This window comes from Bison bison, unplaced genomic scaffold (genome assembly GCF_000754665.1).
Source record: "Bison bison bison isolate TAMUID 2011002044 unplaced genomic scaffold, Bison_UMD1.0 scf7180017864088, whole genome shotgun sequence".
NCBI lineage: Eukaryota > Metazoa > Chordata > Mammalia > Artiodactyla > Bovidae > Bison > Bison bison.
This window is the reverse complement of record NW_011494660.1, coordinates 785327-802902: the sequence shown is the minus strand read 5'-3', so window position 1 is coordinate 802902 and position 17576 is coordinate 785327. Positions and strand designations below refer to the sequence as shown.

The 17576-nt window shown below is 37.2% G+C and overlaps 1 protein-coding gene across 2 annotated transcripts in view; it reads right to left on the bottom strand.

Annotated features, from left to right (window-relative positions):
* The window catches only part of UGGT1 (UDP-glucose glycoprotein glucosyltransferase 1), a 111428-nt gene that overhangs the window by 63508 nt on the left and 30344 nt on the right, over window positions 1-17576 (bottom strand). For both annotated transcript variants that reach the window (XM_010837951.1, XM_010837952.1), the window contains exons 13-17: window positions 17366-17516; window positions 14587-14706; window positions 13268-13353; window positions 8726-8861; window positions 6190-6321 (exon numbers count right to left, since the gene is read on the bottom strand). In XM_010837951.1, coding sequence (XP_010836253.1) covers window positions 6190-6321; window positions 8726-8861; window positions 13268-13353; window positions 14587-14706; window positions 17366-17516 — 625 coding nt within the window. The remainder of the gene's footprint in view (window positions 1-6189; window positions 6322-8725; window positions 8862-13267; window positions 13354-14586; window positions 14707-17365; window positions 17517-17576) is intronic.

Genomic DNA, 17576 nt, shown 5'->3' with positions numbered 1-17576 from the left:
CAGCACCCAGCCTGGGGCACTGTAGAATCAAGAGGAGTTAAACAAGCTTCAGAAATCTGCACAAGAGGGAACAACAGCATGGAGTACATGTACCCACAGATGTTCTGAGAAAGCCTCAGAATTCCTAACAAGGCTGGAATGAAAGGTATTTTTCTCCGAAAGCAGAGAGCAAAGACTGGGAGAAGTGACTGCTACCAGTCACTTCTGCTAACAACATAAAAATGCAACAAATATGCAAAAAATTCAAGAAACTATAACATTACCTAAGGATCACAGTAATCTTCCAGTAATCAGTCTTGAAGACATGGAAATCTGCAATTTACACAATAAGGAATTCAAAATAGCTGTCATAGGGAAACTCAGTGAGCTACAAGACACAGAAAGACATTCAGTAAGATCAAGAAAACAATACACAAACAAAATTGGAATTCTAACAGAGAGAGCATAAAAAAGAACCAAACAGAAATTCTGGAGCTGAAGAATATAATGAATGAAATAAAAAACAATATAACATTACCATCAGAGTGAAATCAAGTAAAAGAAAAAAATCTACAAGTTAAAAGACAGAAACTTTGCAATTATCCAGTCAGAAGGCATCAAAGAAAAAAGAAAGTAAAGAAACTTAACTCTACAAATGACAAGAGTATTCAGATGAAGCATGAGAGAGCCCTCAACCACAAACTTTGTAGCAATGACCTCCACGCTCAAAGAGAACATAGAGTCGCTTGAATTCCCCTCTAAAGATGATGCAGTTCACACATGAAACTCCATCTGTTTTTCAATATAAAGAATATGCTAATGAAAAGCAAAAAAAAAAAAAAAATAGAGTTTTAAAAGTAACTAAGGCTATAATAATTTGCTATTAAATATACATGGTAAAGAATCTGCATGCAATGCAGCAGACCGGGTTTGATCCCTGGGTTGGGAAGAGGAGGGCAGGGCAACCCACTCCAGTATTCTTGCCTGGAGAACCCCCATGGACAGAGGAGCCTGGTGGGTCCATGGAGTTGCAAAGAGTCAAATACAACTGAACGCCTAAGCACAGCACAGCACAGCACATACAATACAGAATTAAATTGTGATGTCCAAAATAAAAAGGAGGAGGGAATAAAAGAGTAGTTTTTATAAGTGATCAAAGTTAGAGCATCAACATAAAAGAGACCGTTAATATCTACAAAATATTTTATGTAAGACTCATAGTAACCACAAAACAAAAATCTACAGTAGGTTCACAAATGATAAAGAGAAAGTAACCAAAGCATACCATTATGGAAAATCATCAGTTCACAAAGGGAGGCAGCAAGAGAGGAAGAAAAAAACAAGAAATACAAATCAGCCTCAAATAACTAATGAAATGGTATTATATGTCCCTTACCTATCAATAATCACTGTTACTGTATTAAATTCTCCAATCAAAAGGTATAGAATGGCTGGATAGATTAAAAAATAAGACCCAACTACATAAGCCTACAATTCATTGCTGCTTTAAGAACACAAAAAGACTCAAAAGTGAAAGAAAGGATAAAAAAGATACACTATTCAAGTGGAAACCAGAAGAGAGCAGAGGTAGCTATAGTAGTGTTCAGTTGTCTTAACTTTCTTTGAAACAATTTTAATAGAGCATATTGTGACAGCTGTCCCATCAGCAAGGATTTTTTTAAAAAACTTATTAATATTGGTGAATTTTTGCATAGCCACTTTAATACTGAAGATGGGAGGAAAAAAGCAACCTTTCTGACATAATTATGCTTTATTCAGAAAGATAAAAACACAACTGAAACTCAAAAGAAGATTTGCGCAGCGTAAGGAGAATGTGGAATGTGCTATGACTCTGTCAAAAGTGGTTTGCAAAATTTTGTGCTGGAGATTTCTCACCAGACAATTCTCCATAGTTGGGTAGACCAGTTGAAGCTGACAGCAATCAAATCAGGACATGAATTGAGAAAGGGAAATAGCTGACATACTAAAAATATCCAAATCAAGCATTGAAAATTATTTTGCACCAGCTTGGTTACATTAATTGCTTTGATGTTTGGGTTCCACACAAGTGAATAAAACCTTCTTGACTATATTTCTGCATGTGATTCTCTACTTGTAATGAAAACATTCCGCTCTTAAAACAAATTGTGACAGGTGATGAAAAGTGGATACTATACAATAATGTGGAATGGAACAGATCATGGAACCACCACCAACTACACCAAAGGCCAGTCTCCATCCAAAAAAGGTGATATTGTATATATGGTGGGATTAGAAGGGAGTCCTCTATTACGAGCTCCTTCCACCAAACCAAAAGATTAATTCCAACAAGTACTATTCCCAATTAGACCAACTGAAAGCAGCACTCAACAAAAAGCACCCAAAATGAGTCAAGAGAAAATGCATAATCTTCCACTAGGATAATGCAAGGCCACAAGTTTCTTTAATGACCAGGCAAAAACTATTATAGTTTGACTGGGAAGTTCTGGTTCATCTGCTGTATTCTCCAGACATTGCACCTTCGGATTTCCATTTATTTCAGTCTTTACAAAATTCTCTTAATGAAAAAAGTTTCCATTTCCTGAAAGGCTATAAAAGGCACCTGGAACAGTTCTTTGCTCAAAACGATAAAAAGTTTTGGGAAGGTGGAATTATGAAGTTGCCTCGAAAATGGCAGAAGGTAGTGGAACAAAATGGTGAACATGCTGTTCAATACAGTTCTAGGGGAAAATGAAAACATGCCATTTATTTTTACTTAAAAACCAAAGGAACACCCTGGCCAGCCCAATAACAATTACAATTTGCAAATGACATGATTTTATGTGTAAAAAACTATAAAGATTGCACTAAAAATTATTAGAAATAAAAAACAAATGCAGTAAAACTATAAGATACAAAATCAACATATAAAATATGTTGCATTTCTATATACTAAGCACAAAGAGAAATTAATGTTTATAATCACAACAAAAACAACAGAACACCTAGGAACAAATTTAACCAGGTGGGTCAAAGACCAGAAACACACTGAAAACTGTAAGACTGTTGAAAAAACTGAACACACAAATAAATGGAAAAATATTTCATGCTCACAGATTGGAAAAATTAACACTGTTAAAACATTTGTATTACCTAAGGCAATTTATATTACAGATGCAATGCAGTCCCTATTGAAATCTCAAGAACATTTTTCATAGAAATAGAACAAAAATTCTGAATTTATACAAAAATATAAAAGACCTAAATATCAAAACAATCCTGAGAAAAACAACAAAGCTGGAGGTTTCATACTTCCTGACTTCCTTATATTACAAAGCCATGGTAACCCAAACAACATGGCACTGGCAGGAAAATAGATACATAGATCAATGGAACAAGAAATAACAGCCCAAAAACAAAACCAAATATACAGGGACAATTTATGGCAAAGGGGCAAAGAACGTACAACGGAGCAATGATAGTTTATTCAACAAATGGTGTTGGGAAAAATGGACAGCCACATGCAAAAAAACAAAAAAGAAAGAAAGAAACTAGACCACTGTCTCACACCATATACAAAAATTAACTCAAAATGAATCAAAACTTTAATGTAAAACCTGAAACCACAAAGCTCCAAGAAAAAAGAAAGGCAATATGCTCATTAACATTGGTCTTAGCAATATTTTTATAGATATGCCTACTCAGGCAAGCAAAACAGAAGTAAAAATAAACAAATGGAATTATATCAAATGAAAAAAGCTTCTGCATAGCAAAAGAAAAATCACTAAAATGAAAAAAAAACTACAAAATCAGAGATATTTGCAAATAATATCCAATAAGAGATTAATATGCAAAATACATATAAAGATCTCAAACAACTCAAAACACCACCACCACCAACAAAAACAACCTGATTAAAAAATAAGCAGAGACCTGAATAGACATTTTCCAAAGACATACAGATGGCCAACAGGCGCATGAAAAGATGTTCAATATCACTAATCATTATGCAATACAAATCAAAACCACAGTGAGCTATCACTTCACACTTGCCAAAATGACTACTGTAAAAAAGACAGACAACAAAAAATGCTGGTAAGTATGTGAGATGGTTGGATGGCATCACTGACTCAATGGAGATGAGTTTGGGTAAACTCCAGGAGTTGGTGATGGACAGGGATGCCTGGTGTGCTACAGTCCATGGGGTGGCAAAGAGTCAGACACGACTGAGCAACTGAACTGAACTGAACTGATGTGGAGGAAAGGGAATCCTCCTGCACTGTCGGAATTGGGGCAGCCACTATGAAAAACAGTATGGAGATTCCTCAGAAAAGTTAAGAATAGAACTACCATATGATTCAATAATTCTACTCCTGGTAATTTATCCAAAGAAAATGAAAATACTAATGTAAAACAATACATGCACTTCTATGTTCATCATGACACTGTTTACAATGGCCAAGATACAGAAACAACCCAAGTGTCCACCAACAGATGAATGGATAAAGATATGAGATATATACACACATACTATAGACTGCTGCTGCTGCTGCTAAGTCGCTTCAGTCGTGTCCGACTCTGTACAACCCCATAGACGGCAGCCCACCAGGCTCCCCCGTCCCTGGGATTCTCCAGGCAAGAACACTGGAGCAGGTTGCCATTTCCTTCTCCAATGCATGACAGTGAAAGTGAAGTCGCTCAGTCTGCTACTCAACCATACAAAGATGAAATCTTGCCATCTGTGACAACATGGATGGACCCTGAAGTTAATAAGCTAAGTGAAATAAATCAGATGGAAAAGGACAAATACCACAGGATTTCACTTATATGTGAAATATAAAAAGCTAATAAACAAGCAAAACAAAATAAATGAACAAACCAAACAAAACAAACATGTAACAAAGTAGTGGATACTGGAGAGGAAGAAATGACTAAATAGGATCAACTAACTGTATAGTGATGGATAGAACCTAAATTTTTGGTGAGCAAGTTGTAGGGGATACAAAAGTAGAAATAAAATGTTGTACACAAGAAACTTATATAATGTTATAAATCAATGTTAAGTTAAATGAGAGGAAGGGAGGAAATGAAAATAAACCGAATGATGAGAAAAACAAAAAAGCGAAAGGCTAAAAACAACTGGTGCTGAATTTGGTGTGCATAAGACTTGAGAGGGAAATTATAGAATCTAGGATTCTGTACTCAGACAAAAGACCAATTATAAACAATGCATTCAGTATCAGTGTGGTTTCTAATGAAATGATAGCTCAGATCTCAAGCAGATGAATCAAATGTCTTGTCTTTCATTCAAAGAAATGAAAAAAGTTGGTAAATAAATATACTCTTACTGTTTTAAATTGTTTCAGAAATGTATTTCGATTCCTTGCCTCAACACTTATTTTCAATAAACTAACCACCATGTTACTGTTTGCAATAAAGGTCCTTCACTGTATTTACTTGTCTCATTATTATCTTTAAATAAAGATTTTAAAATATTTCCCTACATCTTTATTATCAGACTTTGCCATTCTGTTGATTACATTTCTTACTGCATTTTCACCTTTAGCCTAAACAATTAATACATGACGCATTAGGCTATACATCATACCCTCACAAGCATACATCATATACTTCCAACAGCTTTTATCTGGAACACACATCACATAAGTACTACCATTGCATAATAAAGATAAATTATTTTTCAATTTAATAGCTAATAGACCAGTTAAAGATCAGTGATACCTTCACAAAATTGACAAATAAACTATACTTGCTAAGATAAAAGAGTGATCTAGTTTCTAAATTTTTTAAATGCTAAGTATCTAAATATTTCACCACCACCACCTATATTAATAGAAATCCTGATAGCTCAATTGGTAAACAATCCGCCTGCAATGCAGGAGATCCTGGTTCAATGCCTGGGTCGGGAAGATCCACTGGAGAAGGCATAGGCTACCCACTCCAGTATTCTTGGGCTTCCCTGGTGGCTCAGCTGGTAAAGAATCCACCTGCAATGCAGGAGATCTGGGTTCGATCCCTGGGTTGGGAAGATACCCTGGAGAAGGGAAAGGCTACCCACTCCAGTATTCTGGCCTAGAGAATTCCATGGACTGTATACTCCATGGGGTCGCAAAGAGTCAGAGAGACTGAGTGACTTTCACTTTCAATAATAAGGGGAGGTAAGGAAAGCATAGTGTTGCAGTCAGATGAGAAACACCAGAGAATGTTTACCTTTCGATTCTGATCATATGCAGAGTCAATTCCCAAAATGCTATTCACTTCCACATATGGGTATTTCTTCTCCAGGACAGTGACCACGTGTTCAACTTTCACTCTTTCTCCAGTCCTTACTTTGTTATACATCTAAAGAAAGAAAAACCAAGTAACCAACTACACTTTCAAATCCAAATTTCAGAGTACTTATTAAAAAAGATTTCAGAATGCAGAGGAAAAAAAGGCCTCTCTGTGGAGGCATCCCCCAATAGATCATAAGGTGTCAGAGGATAGGGGAAAGCTTACTCGTCTTTGTAAAGGGTGCATCTTTAATAAAGGCTGGCCAAATAAATAAAGGAACACTCAATTAATTAAAAAAAAAAGCCTCTGACTGAATCTCTAAACTATAAACAAAACAAGCATAATAAACAGCAGGCTGCCACCATGATTACAGGTAAAACAGAAGTGGTGAAAACCAACTGCTTTAAAGCAGCTATTTCTCTTAAAGGGCAAATGGGACATATTAGCAATTCTCCCTTTTCTGTATTACTTCCTTATGCCTTCTTATGTTAGAAACTATATATTTGTAAAATAGTCAGTTCATACTCACACATTAAAAGTCCAAAACACAAAAATCTGTTAATTTTTTTTAAATCTGAATACTTATAAGTAATCCTTGAAATAAGAATTCATGTCCATGATGTTTAAGGGGAAAAGAGTTTCAAAATATGTATGGCATAATCCCTGTTTGTAAAAGGCAGACACAAAACAAACAACAAAACTGTGTCTGTGCGTACACAGGTAAGCACAGGAAGGATATACTAAGCAAGCTTTTAACAGTGGCTGCCTTTAGGGAGCAGAATTAAGGAGAGGGGAGAAGAGATTTTTAACTGACACATCAATACTGTTTTTAAAAAATTTTAATAACAAACATAATTTTTTTCCTTTTGCGACTAAAAAGAAAAAGAAAACTCACTATCCTTTCCCTCATACACATAGCTATGAGAGGAAAAAACTTTAAAAAGCAGACTTTAAAACCCTCATTCTCAGTAACTTCACATGAACCTGTTTCATTCTCCACAGCCTGCTGCTAATCCTGAGTCCACCCTTGTTTCTTACAGAGGTCACAGCAACAGCTCATCAGCTAGTACCCGTGCCACTTTCTCAGATGGCAGATCCCATCATCAGATGCACCTCCATATACGCATCACAGTGCGGTTTTCCAGCTGGACTGGAGTTTAACTCTAGAAGGCAGCGGCACCCCACTCAGTGCTCTTGCCTGGAAAATCCCATGGGTGGAGGAGCCTAGTAGGCTGCAGTCCATGGGGTCGCGAAGAGTTGGACACGACTGAGTGACTTCATTTTCACTTTTCACTTTCATGCATTGGAGAGGGCCATGGCAACCCACTCCAGTGTTCTTGCCTGGAGAATCCCAGGGACAGCAGAGCCTGGTGGGCTGCCGTCCATGGGGTCACACAGAGTCGGACACGACTGAAGCGACTTAGCAGATACCCGTTACGCAGCCCAGGCTCATTGACCAGGTTCCCTGCTCCACTCTGTGCTCACAATATTCTGTTCAAGTCACACTAACAACTTGGAGTCACGACCTCTGATCTGCAGTCACTGTTCACTGACTCCTTGTTTGTTCACCTATGCAGAGCTGAGACAACTCGACACTCCACAAGAACACCCTCACTCCGTGTGGAGTGAGGTCCTCATGCTGCTGTAGCCAGTGGTGCTACACAGAACCACATCATCTCTGTGGAGGTGTCCCCCAGTAGATGGTAAGGAGTCGGAGGATGGGGGAAAGCTTACACTTCTTTGTAAAGAGTGCATCTTTAATAAAGGCTGGCCAAATAAATAAAGGAACACTCAATTAATAAAAAAAAAAGCCTCTGACTGAATCTCTAAACAATAAACAAGACAAGGATAATAAACAGCAGGCTGCCACCATGATTACAGGTAAAACAGAAGTTTTTTAAATAATTAACACTAATTTGTAAACAAAACAACTACTACTTATAAGCTTTTAATACTCAAAAATAGAAAAAAAAAACAAGGAGAATTCTCTGTTTGAACTTGAGCAAGTATCTCAAAATACATATATATAATTCAGAACACTTGAGAATTTCCAGTTAAAAATAGAGAAAACAGATAATAAGAATTTTATGACTTGAATATTAAATGCATCCCTAACGAAAATATCATGATGGTCTTAAAAAAGAGTAAAGTTTTTTAAACAAGTAGAGAATATTACAGTTACCAAAAGGCATTAATCAATGATTTCAAATTGTCAAAAGGCAGAAGACTAAGATATATTAATGTATTTAGTATCTAAGGAATTAGTATCTAAGGAATCTTAGCTGAAATATCAACAATCTATTATTAACATTAGTGTATCAATAAAGGCAATTCCTAACATATAAAATGCATAAAGTTTGTGAATACTTTACCTGGTTCTCTTTCCAGAAATATAGAATCCCCTTACCACATACTGTTTCTGACAGTAACTTAGATTTTTAGAAATTATTCACCATTTTGAACAAAAACATACATGTGTCAGAATTTGGAAGGCATGATAATCATCCACTTCTTGTGCAACATAGTTATACGCTCTCAGAATAGCCACTCCAGCATCTTGCATCCCATCAACATCTTCAGAGTCGTTAACCACAAAGATTAAACCAAGTCTGGGGGGAGAAAGGGGTGAGCAAAAAGAAGCAAATGAAACATCTCAAAGAATGCAACCAGTCAAAAAAGCAAAGGCTTTGTCTTACAAAACACAGTTCACGTCATTCTCTAACATGGTTGGCAAAGGTATTCATCACTTAAGAATAAAAAAAGCAAGTTCCCAAAGGTGGCTTAGACTATAACTATTGAAGCAAGTTTCATTTCAAGATCTCATTTCAAGATCATGAAATGAGACCATCACTGACATATAAGGTATTGCTATAGTTTTAGATAGAGATTTCGTTCTGTTTTTAAATCAAAATTAGGAGAAGTGAAAATTCTCAGAACGTGAAAATATACACAGGTGTGGTGGATTTTGAGATTTCACCCCAGCGATATGAGCATCATAGGCAAATGGAAAGCATTAAAATTTTTACTACTGTCCTTAAGTAAAAAGCTATACCCAAAGTTAATTACATTTTAAAACTTAAAGGAACAAACCACAAAGAAACACCATCACACATTTACAGACTGGCCAAAAAAATTTGCACTGGCGATAGGCCGCTAGACTCCATCTCAGAGCAAAAGCAATGAAGAACAGCCAGTCTTTAACTAAAATGGATTACAGACATAAATGTAAAACACAAAAAATTGTAAAACTCGTGGAAAATAACACAGGATAAAATGAGGTGATCCTGGGTTTAGCAATAACTTCTTGGGTCTAACCCCAAAAGCATGACCCACAACAAAAAGAACTGGGTATGCTGGACTTCATTTAAATTAAAAATTTCTGTTCTGCAAAAGAAACTGCTAGGAGACCGAAGACAAGCCACAGACCAGCTGAAAATCTGTGCGGAACACATATCTGATAAAGGACTGATATGCAGAATATGCTAAGAGCTCTTAAAACTAATAATTTTTAAAAAGTTAAACTGGGCAAAAGATCTGAACAAGCACCTCACCAAACAAGACATACAGTCAGCAAAAAAGCGTATTACAAGACATTCAAGGATTTCCGTGGTGGCCCAGCAGTTAAGAATTCACCTGTCAATGCAGGGGACAGAGGTTTGATCCCTGGGGAGGGAAGATCCCATGTGCCACAGGACAACTAAGCCCTTGCACCACAGCTACTGAGCCCATGCACTAGAGCCAGTGTTCCACAGCAAGACAGCCCACCTCACGGAGAAACCCACGCACCACAGCTACAAAGTGGCCCCCGCTTGCCACAGCTAAAGAAAGACAGGAAAAAAAAATAAAGAAAGAAAGAGAGACAGGGTGCAGCAACAAAGACCCAGTGCGGGCAACAATAAATAAATAATTTATTTAAGAATTGTTTTTTTTAAAAAATAGATGCTCAAAATCACCGTCATTAGGGAATTTCACATTGAAACCATAATGAAATACCACCACACACCTATGAGAAAGGGTACAACCCAAAACACAAAATTTTGGAAAGGATGTGGAGCAATAGGAACCCTCATTTGTTGCTGGTGAGAATGTGAAATGATACGACCACTTCAAACATAATGTGGCAGTTTCTCAAAACATTAAACACACTTTTATCGTAAGATAAAGCAATCACACTTAGTATTTACTCAAATGCAATGAAAACTTATATCCATACAAAAACCTGCACACAAATACTTGTAGCAGTTTTATTCATAACTGCCCTAACCTGGAAACAACAAAGATGTTTGTTAACATGCAAATGGACTGAAAAACTATAAGACATCCATATAATGAAATATTACTCAATGATAAAAAGAAATGAGGTATCAAGTCACAAAAAGGCGTGGATAAAACTTAAAAGCAAACCGCACTGCTAAGTGAAAGAAGCCAATCTGAAAATGTTACACACATTATGATTCGGGAAAAGACAAAAACTACAGAGACAGTAACAAGACCGTGTGTGGGCAGGGGCTGGGAGAGAGGTAGGGAGGAACGAACAGGTGACACACAAGAGATTTTTAGGGCAGTGAAACTAATCTATGATACTGCTGCAAAATAATGGCAGAAAATGTCATTATACATTTGTCAAAATTCCCAACATGCACAACACAAACAGTGAACCCAGATGTAAACTATGGACTTCTGTTAATAAGAATGCAGCAGCATCAGTTCAATAATCAACACTGCTCTAAAAAATACAAAGTCTATTCAGTTTTTTTAAGTATAGCTTAAACAGAAGAAAATATGAACATATTTCAAACATCATACTCTCAGAATATACATGGAAAATTTGTGTATCCAAAGATAAGGTGGTTGAGAGGGTTTGTTTTCAGATTAAAAATTGTCTTTGTTTTTTTTTAAATCTCTTTTATGACAGAAATCACATGAGTGAGCTCCAGGCAGAAATGACCTAAATATTATTTTTATGAAAATAAAAATAAGGGAGAGAACCTAATTATCTCCTCACAAAGTATCAATACTTCCCTTTCCCAGGTATTCAATTTCTAAAAAGGGCATCAGAGTCGTTCTGTTAACTAACTTCCAAAATTCAGACTTCAGGTTCTTCCAGGCCCGGTCCCTCATCAAGGACCAGCAAGAAGGCTCTCAGATTCGTTCTCTCCTCTCCTCATTGAACTGCCAACAACCCAGCTACCACATCAAAGCAACAAAGGAAAACAACTGCTGGTCTGCCTTTCCCCCAGTTGTTCACAACATGCCTATGAGGCCAGTGCCTTCTTCTTATCTACCCTTGCAATCCGAAGGCCACATTTCTTGCTCCTGTCTCTCAATCCAATTCAGTAAATGTTTAACTAGTGCCTACTCATTGGAAAAGACTCTGATGCTGGGAGGGATTGGGGGCAGGAGGAGAAGGGGCCGACAGAGGATGAGATGGCTGGATGGCATCACCGACTCGATGGACGTGAGTCTGAGTGAACTCCAAGAGTTGGTGATGGACAGGGAGGTCTGGCATGCTGCAATTCATGGGGTCGCAAAGAGTTGGATACAACTGAGCGACTGAACTGAACTGAACTGTGTGCCATGAGCCAACTTCTTTTTGCTCTTATCAGTCAGTTCAGTCACTCAGCTGTGTCCAACTCTGCAACCCCATGACTGCAGCACACCAGGCCTCCCTGTCCATCACCAACTCCCAGAGTTTACTCAAACTCATGTCCATTGAGTCAGTGATGCCATCCAACCATCTCATCCTCTGATGTTCCCTTCTCCTCCCACCCTCAATCTTTCCTAGCATCAGGGTCTTTAATGAGTCAGTTCTTCACATCAGGTGGCCAAAGTATTGGAGTTTCAGCTTCAGCATCAGTCTTTCCAATGAATATTCAGGATTGATTTCCTTTAGGATGGACTGGATCTCCCTGCTATCCAAGGGACTCTCAAGAGTCTTCTCCAACACCACAGTTCAAAAGCATCAATTCTTTGGTGCTCAGCTTTCTTTATACTCCAACTCTCACATCCATACGTGACTACTCTTATATTTCCCTTTTAATCAAACATAGCTCTGGCTGTAATCCGCCCCTGAGGCAGATAGTATTCATGTTTACATTAAAAATTGCATTAAACTCAAAACCTCTGCTTTTCCATCAATGAAAACCCACCTTTTTCTTCAAAGTCTACTTAAATCCAACTTTGCCATGAAACCTTTGTCCTTCCCAAATATCCATCTATAGTCTTTTGTTTCCCTGAAATTCCAAAGAACTTATAACTAGTAAGGATATCACTCAGCACTTAACCAAGTATCTTACAGGAAGTAGGCGCTGTACTTTTTCCAAGAGGGTAGAAATGTGCCTTATATACCACTCACAGCACTTAGCTCAGTGCTAAGTATGGAATACACAATAACATTTGTTAACTGAAGAGCTCTTTTCTTCTTAATTTTCTTGTTTTCTAAGAATTCAAATTTTATCAACTCATAAAACTATCAGATATTATCTAGAATGTGAGTGAAAATACCTTAACCTTTATATGTAAAGTCTTAAAACATTGTTCTTAAAAGGCATAGTGGAAACTCAGCCATTTAAATACTCTGTTGGTAGATTTGGTAAAATCTATTTAGTGAAATAAATGTGTCTGTTTGCATCTACAAAAAGCTATGTATACATTTAGTTCTGAGTCTAACAAAAGTTCTTGGCAAAGCTTCTTATCTCTGCCAAAAGTGGAAGTAGGCTTTGTGATGTGGACCCTTGTGTAGGAAAATTCCCTTCAATTGGAAAATAAACTGAGATCACATGCTAATTTTACATGGGCTATTTACTAATAACTCAATGACAGTAAGATTCTATTCATTAAGAATCAAGTTCTCTACCCCAAAATACACTGGCTTCATACTGAGCTAAAGATAAAACTGTAATTAATGACCCCCACAATTAATTATCCTAAAGTTCAATAGTACCAGATTTGCATTTAAGAATGACAAACAAAACCTCAACTAAATGTTATATTATCAAATCAACAATGATGTTACCTTAGTGGTATATGATTACTGAGGAACATCTCAGCTGTGTTAATCAACTCTGCAGTGCTTTCGTGAGCAGGATCAACTATGAAAACCTATAGGAAGAGGGAAAGGAAAACATGAAATGACATTCATTCAAATGCCACTGGGTCAGTAAAAATGCCTTACGTCTTTTTATTGGGTTGGCCATTTTCCTCTAGCTACTTTTGAACCTTATAAAAAAGAAATTATACAAATAGCAGTTACCCTCCCTCTGTATTCAAAGAACATGGTACTCAAAGACTAAATGATTTTGTCATGATCTTATGCTAACATGAAAACTACATCCAGATACCTTATTCCTATCCTTCACTACTTAACAATACATATTTTATTAATTCTTCCACTTTAGAAAACAGAGATTAGCTTCTTGGGTATTCATTTCAAAGGACAGAACCCAATTTTTAGACCACAATAATAAGTATCATGTATTAAGCTCTCATGGTGTGCTTTATGGGGAGGGAGGAGGGAGGAGGGTTCAGGATGGGGAACACAGGTATACCTGTGGTGGATTCATTTCGATATTTGGCAAAATGAATACAATATTGTAAAGTTTAAAAATAAAATAAAATTTAAAAAAATAATAAAATAAAATAAAATTGAATAAAAAAAAAAAATAGCCATCTCATTGAATCAAATAAAGTTCTCCTTTAATAAATTATTTCATATGCCAAGAAAAGACTGAAACTTTGACTAGGAAGGGAAAAAGGGGGGTTTCAAAAGAGTGACAGAAGTATAAAAGATTGTTTCCCTGAAAAGTTCTCAGGAAGCCAACTTCAGCCCTCACCTGCCCCATCTCTGCAGGAGCTACATGAGGAAAGAGAAAGACATGAGATGGGGAAAGAGGGCCAACTAAGAACCTCTGTCTTTCTAAAGCAGTGGAATAAGGATAAAAAGTAGGAGCTGGCAAAGATTTATTTAAGAGAATAAACTGAACTATCAAATTTTAGGGATTAAGCTATTCAAGAAAAACAGAAGATATATTTATCTTCTGAGTGAAAAAGGAAAACTATCTTAAAACTCAAGACAATCTAAACCTTCAGGTTAAAGATGAGGAGCATCCCTTATATACAGACATTTCACAGCCCTACAATGAATACATTTCCAAACCCTTTCAATTTGAACACAGAGCTAGAAAAAAAACATATTTAGTGGTATTAGTGCAGGGTGGAAGCGAGGCAGAGAAGCAACTAGTAAAGGAGAGACTCGAACACTACAGATACGAGAGAAAAGGAAGAATGCAAGGAAGAAACAGAGATCATGGTCCAGCAACAAGGAGCTTCACTTACCATGTTGTGCAAGTTCTTCCTGATCTGTCGGATTACACCAGGAAAGGTGGGGCGAAGCAATTCTTGTAGGCTAGAAGGCCACGAATTGTATCTGCTATCAACTTCCAGGTTGTTGATCCACTACAAAAAAAAGAACACAACATGGTGTATATACTTTAGTTACCACCAGTGAAATTTGCAAAAATAACAGTAAGACTTTATTTCAAGAATAATCACGTCGTGAAAAGACCATTTTCAAAGTAGACAAATGAGTAACTAGGACTTCCCTGTGGTCCAGCGGTAATGTCCCCAGTGCAGAGAGCACAGGTTCGATCTCTGGTCCAGGAAGATCCCACATGCTGTGAGCCAACTAAGCCTATGTGCCACAACTGCTGAAGCCCACAAGCGTACAGCCTGTGCCCCGCAACAAGAGAAGCCGCTGCAAGGAGACGCCCACACACGGCAACTAGGAGGCAGCCCTGCTCTCGGCAGAAAGACCACATGCAGCAATGAAGACTCAGCACAGCCAAAAATAAATCAATGAATATTTTTTTTTTAAAAAAGTGACTAAAACACAAGCCACAAAATATAAGAAGGTATTTGCAACTTACAAAATGAATAAAGGACTAGTGTCAAGAATATCTACAGAAATCTAACATATCAATTTAAAAAGGCAAAGAACATATGAGAAATAGAAATGAGTCAAAAATATGAATAAGGAATTTATAGAGGAATTTTAAATGGGCAATTAACACAAGCAAAGATACACACCTTCACTAGTAATCCAAGAAATATAAACTAAGCACAATGTAATTTCACTCATATTGTCAATATCCAAGAATAGGCAAAAATATAGAACAGTGGGCATTTTCATCCAATTCTGAAGTCTGGAACAGTCACTTTGGAGAAAATGACCTACTAAAGATGAAACTTTTGTTACTATTCTACCACGAAGTACTGCAGCTCCAGGTATTTACCCCACAAGGCTACCCACTCCGGTATTCTGGCTTGGAGAGAGTCCATGGGGTCGCAAGAAGTTGGACATGACTGAGCAACTTTCACCTCACTCCACTTCAAAGATGAAACTTTTGCTACTATCCTACCACTAAGTACTGCAGCTCTAGGTATCGATCCCGAATATTAAATTCTCAAATGTACAAACAGAGATACAAAAGGGCCATAACAATACTGCTCAAAACAGCAAAGAATTAGAAACAACTAAATATTCATAAAAAATGAATGAATTAAATGGTACATAATATCTGAACAAATAGCAGGGTGGGAAAGTATGTGAATAATACTTTGTTCATGTACATAAAGAGTATTTCTGGAAGGATACACAATGAATTGATAAAGCCTGTTGCTTCTAGGCCCACTCCAGTACTCTTGCCTGGAAAATCCCATGGACGGAGGAGCCTGGTAGGCTGCAGTCCATGGGGTCGCTAAGAGTCGGATACGACTGAGCAACTTCACGTTCACTTTTCACTTTGATGCATTGGAGAAGGAAATGGCAACCCACTCCAGTGTTCTTGCCTGGAGAATCCCAGGGACGGGGAAGCCTGGTGGGCTGCCGTCTATGGGGTCACATAGAGTCGGACACGACTGAAGCAACTTAGCAGCAGCAGCAGCAGCAGTTGCTTCTAGGAAGAAAAACTGGACAGCTCGGTTAAGAGTTTTTTCAATACACACTCTTTTGTATGTCTTAAATTCCACACTATGAATTTATAAAAGGTATTTTTTAAAAATAAGAAGAATATAAAACATGATATGATAAACTAGACCTTTATGTATCAAGTAGATAAGTCTTGAAAAAATTGTTGAGTAACTCACTTTTTAAAAATTTGATGAAGGATACTGAGATATGGCATTTTTAAAAATTTTAAAAACATATGACAGGGAAGAAAATGATCAAATAAGTGACAGAAGGGATACATGCCCACTTCAAAAGATGAATTACCTGCAGGGAGGAGAGGGGTGGAACTAGGAAGAGATATAAAGAGGGCTTTCACCGAAACATTTTTTTCTTCCAAGAAAACATGAAATGATTAAACTAACATTTAGCAAGTATGGCAATGGGTCCCATGATTGTTAATTATGTCAAAGCTTTACTCTGTAATGAAAAAAATTCTACAGAAAAACAAATCACATAACAGTATTCATCCACATAACAGTTGTAACACCAAGTGAGAATTCAAGTAGGAAACATCTACATTCTGTATTACTCCCCTTTCCAAAAAATTTCCCTAAAATAAATGCAGGACAGACACCGAGAGAAAGGGCCTGGAGAGCGAAAGGTGCGGGTGCATCTCACCACCTGTGTCACTGTCACCACAACTACCCAGGCAGCTCCGAGCCCTCTAGTCTCTCATATCTGAGGAGACAAAGGCCCAGAGACATCATATAGCAGGTATTCATCTCTATAAGTCATTCAGTATAAAATATCAGTCTTTTCTTAAAGAGGCTTGGTAGCTAAAATAATATTTTTAAACAAAATCACACAAGGGTATCACACAACTAAAAAAACTAAACACTTTCCAAAGAGGTGCTCAGCTGATTCCTAAGGAGATATAAAATTCGAAAAATCACTGTCTGAACCACATTAAACCAAATGACTCAACTTTCTGGAGCATTTAAGAGCCTACTTTATTATATACACATATGCCATATAAGCAGTTGTTGCAAATCTTTGATGCCAATGAAAGAGATGACAGGAATAACTTATCTTTCATAGAAGACAAATGCGAATTCCATAATAAAATAATTGGCCAGATCACCCCCTGGACACTCACGGAATACCTACCGAAATAGCAGGGCTCCTGATGTCTACTCCATAGTCGGCCTCAGAGGGTTGTATATTCAGTTTCAAGACATTATGCAGAGAAAGGCCTTCTATTCCCAGTCTATGTAGACCCTCCATCACCCGAGCTTCATTCCTCAATATATCAAACAGACTGGGGGGAAAAAACAGTATTTAGGAAAAAGGGCCCTAAAAAAAATTTCTCACCATGAAA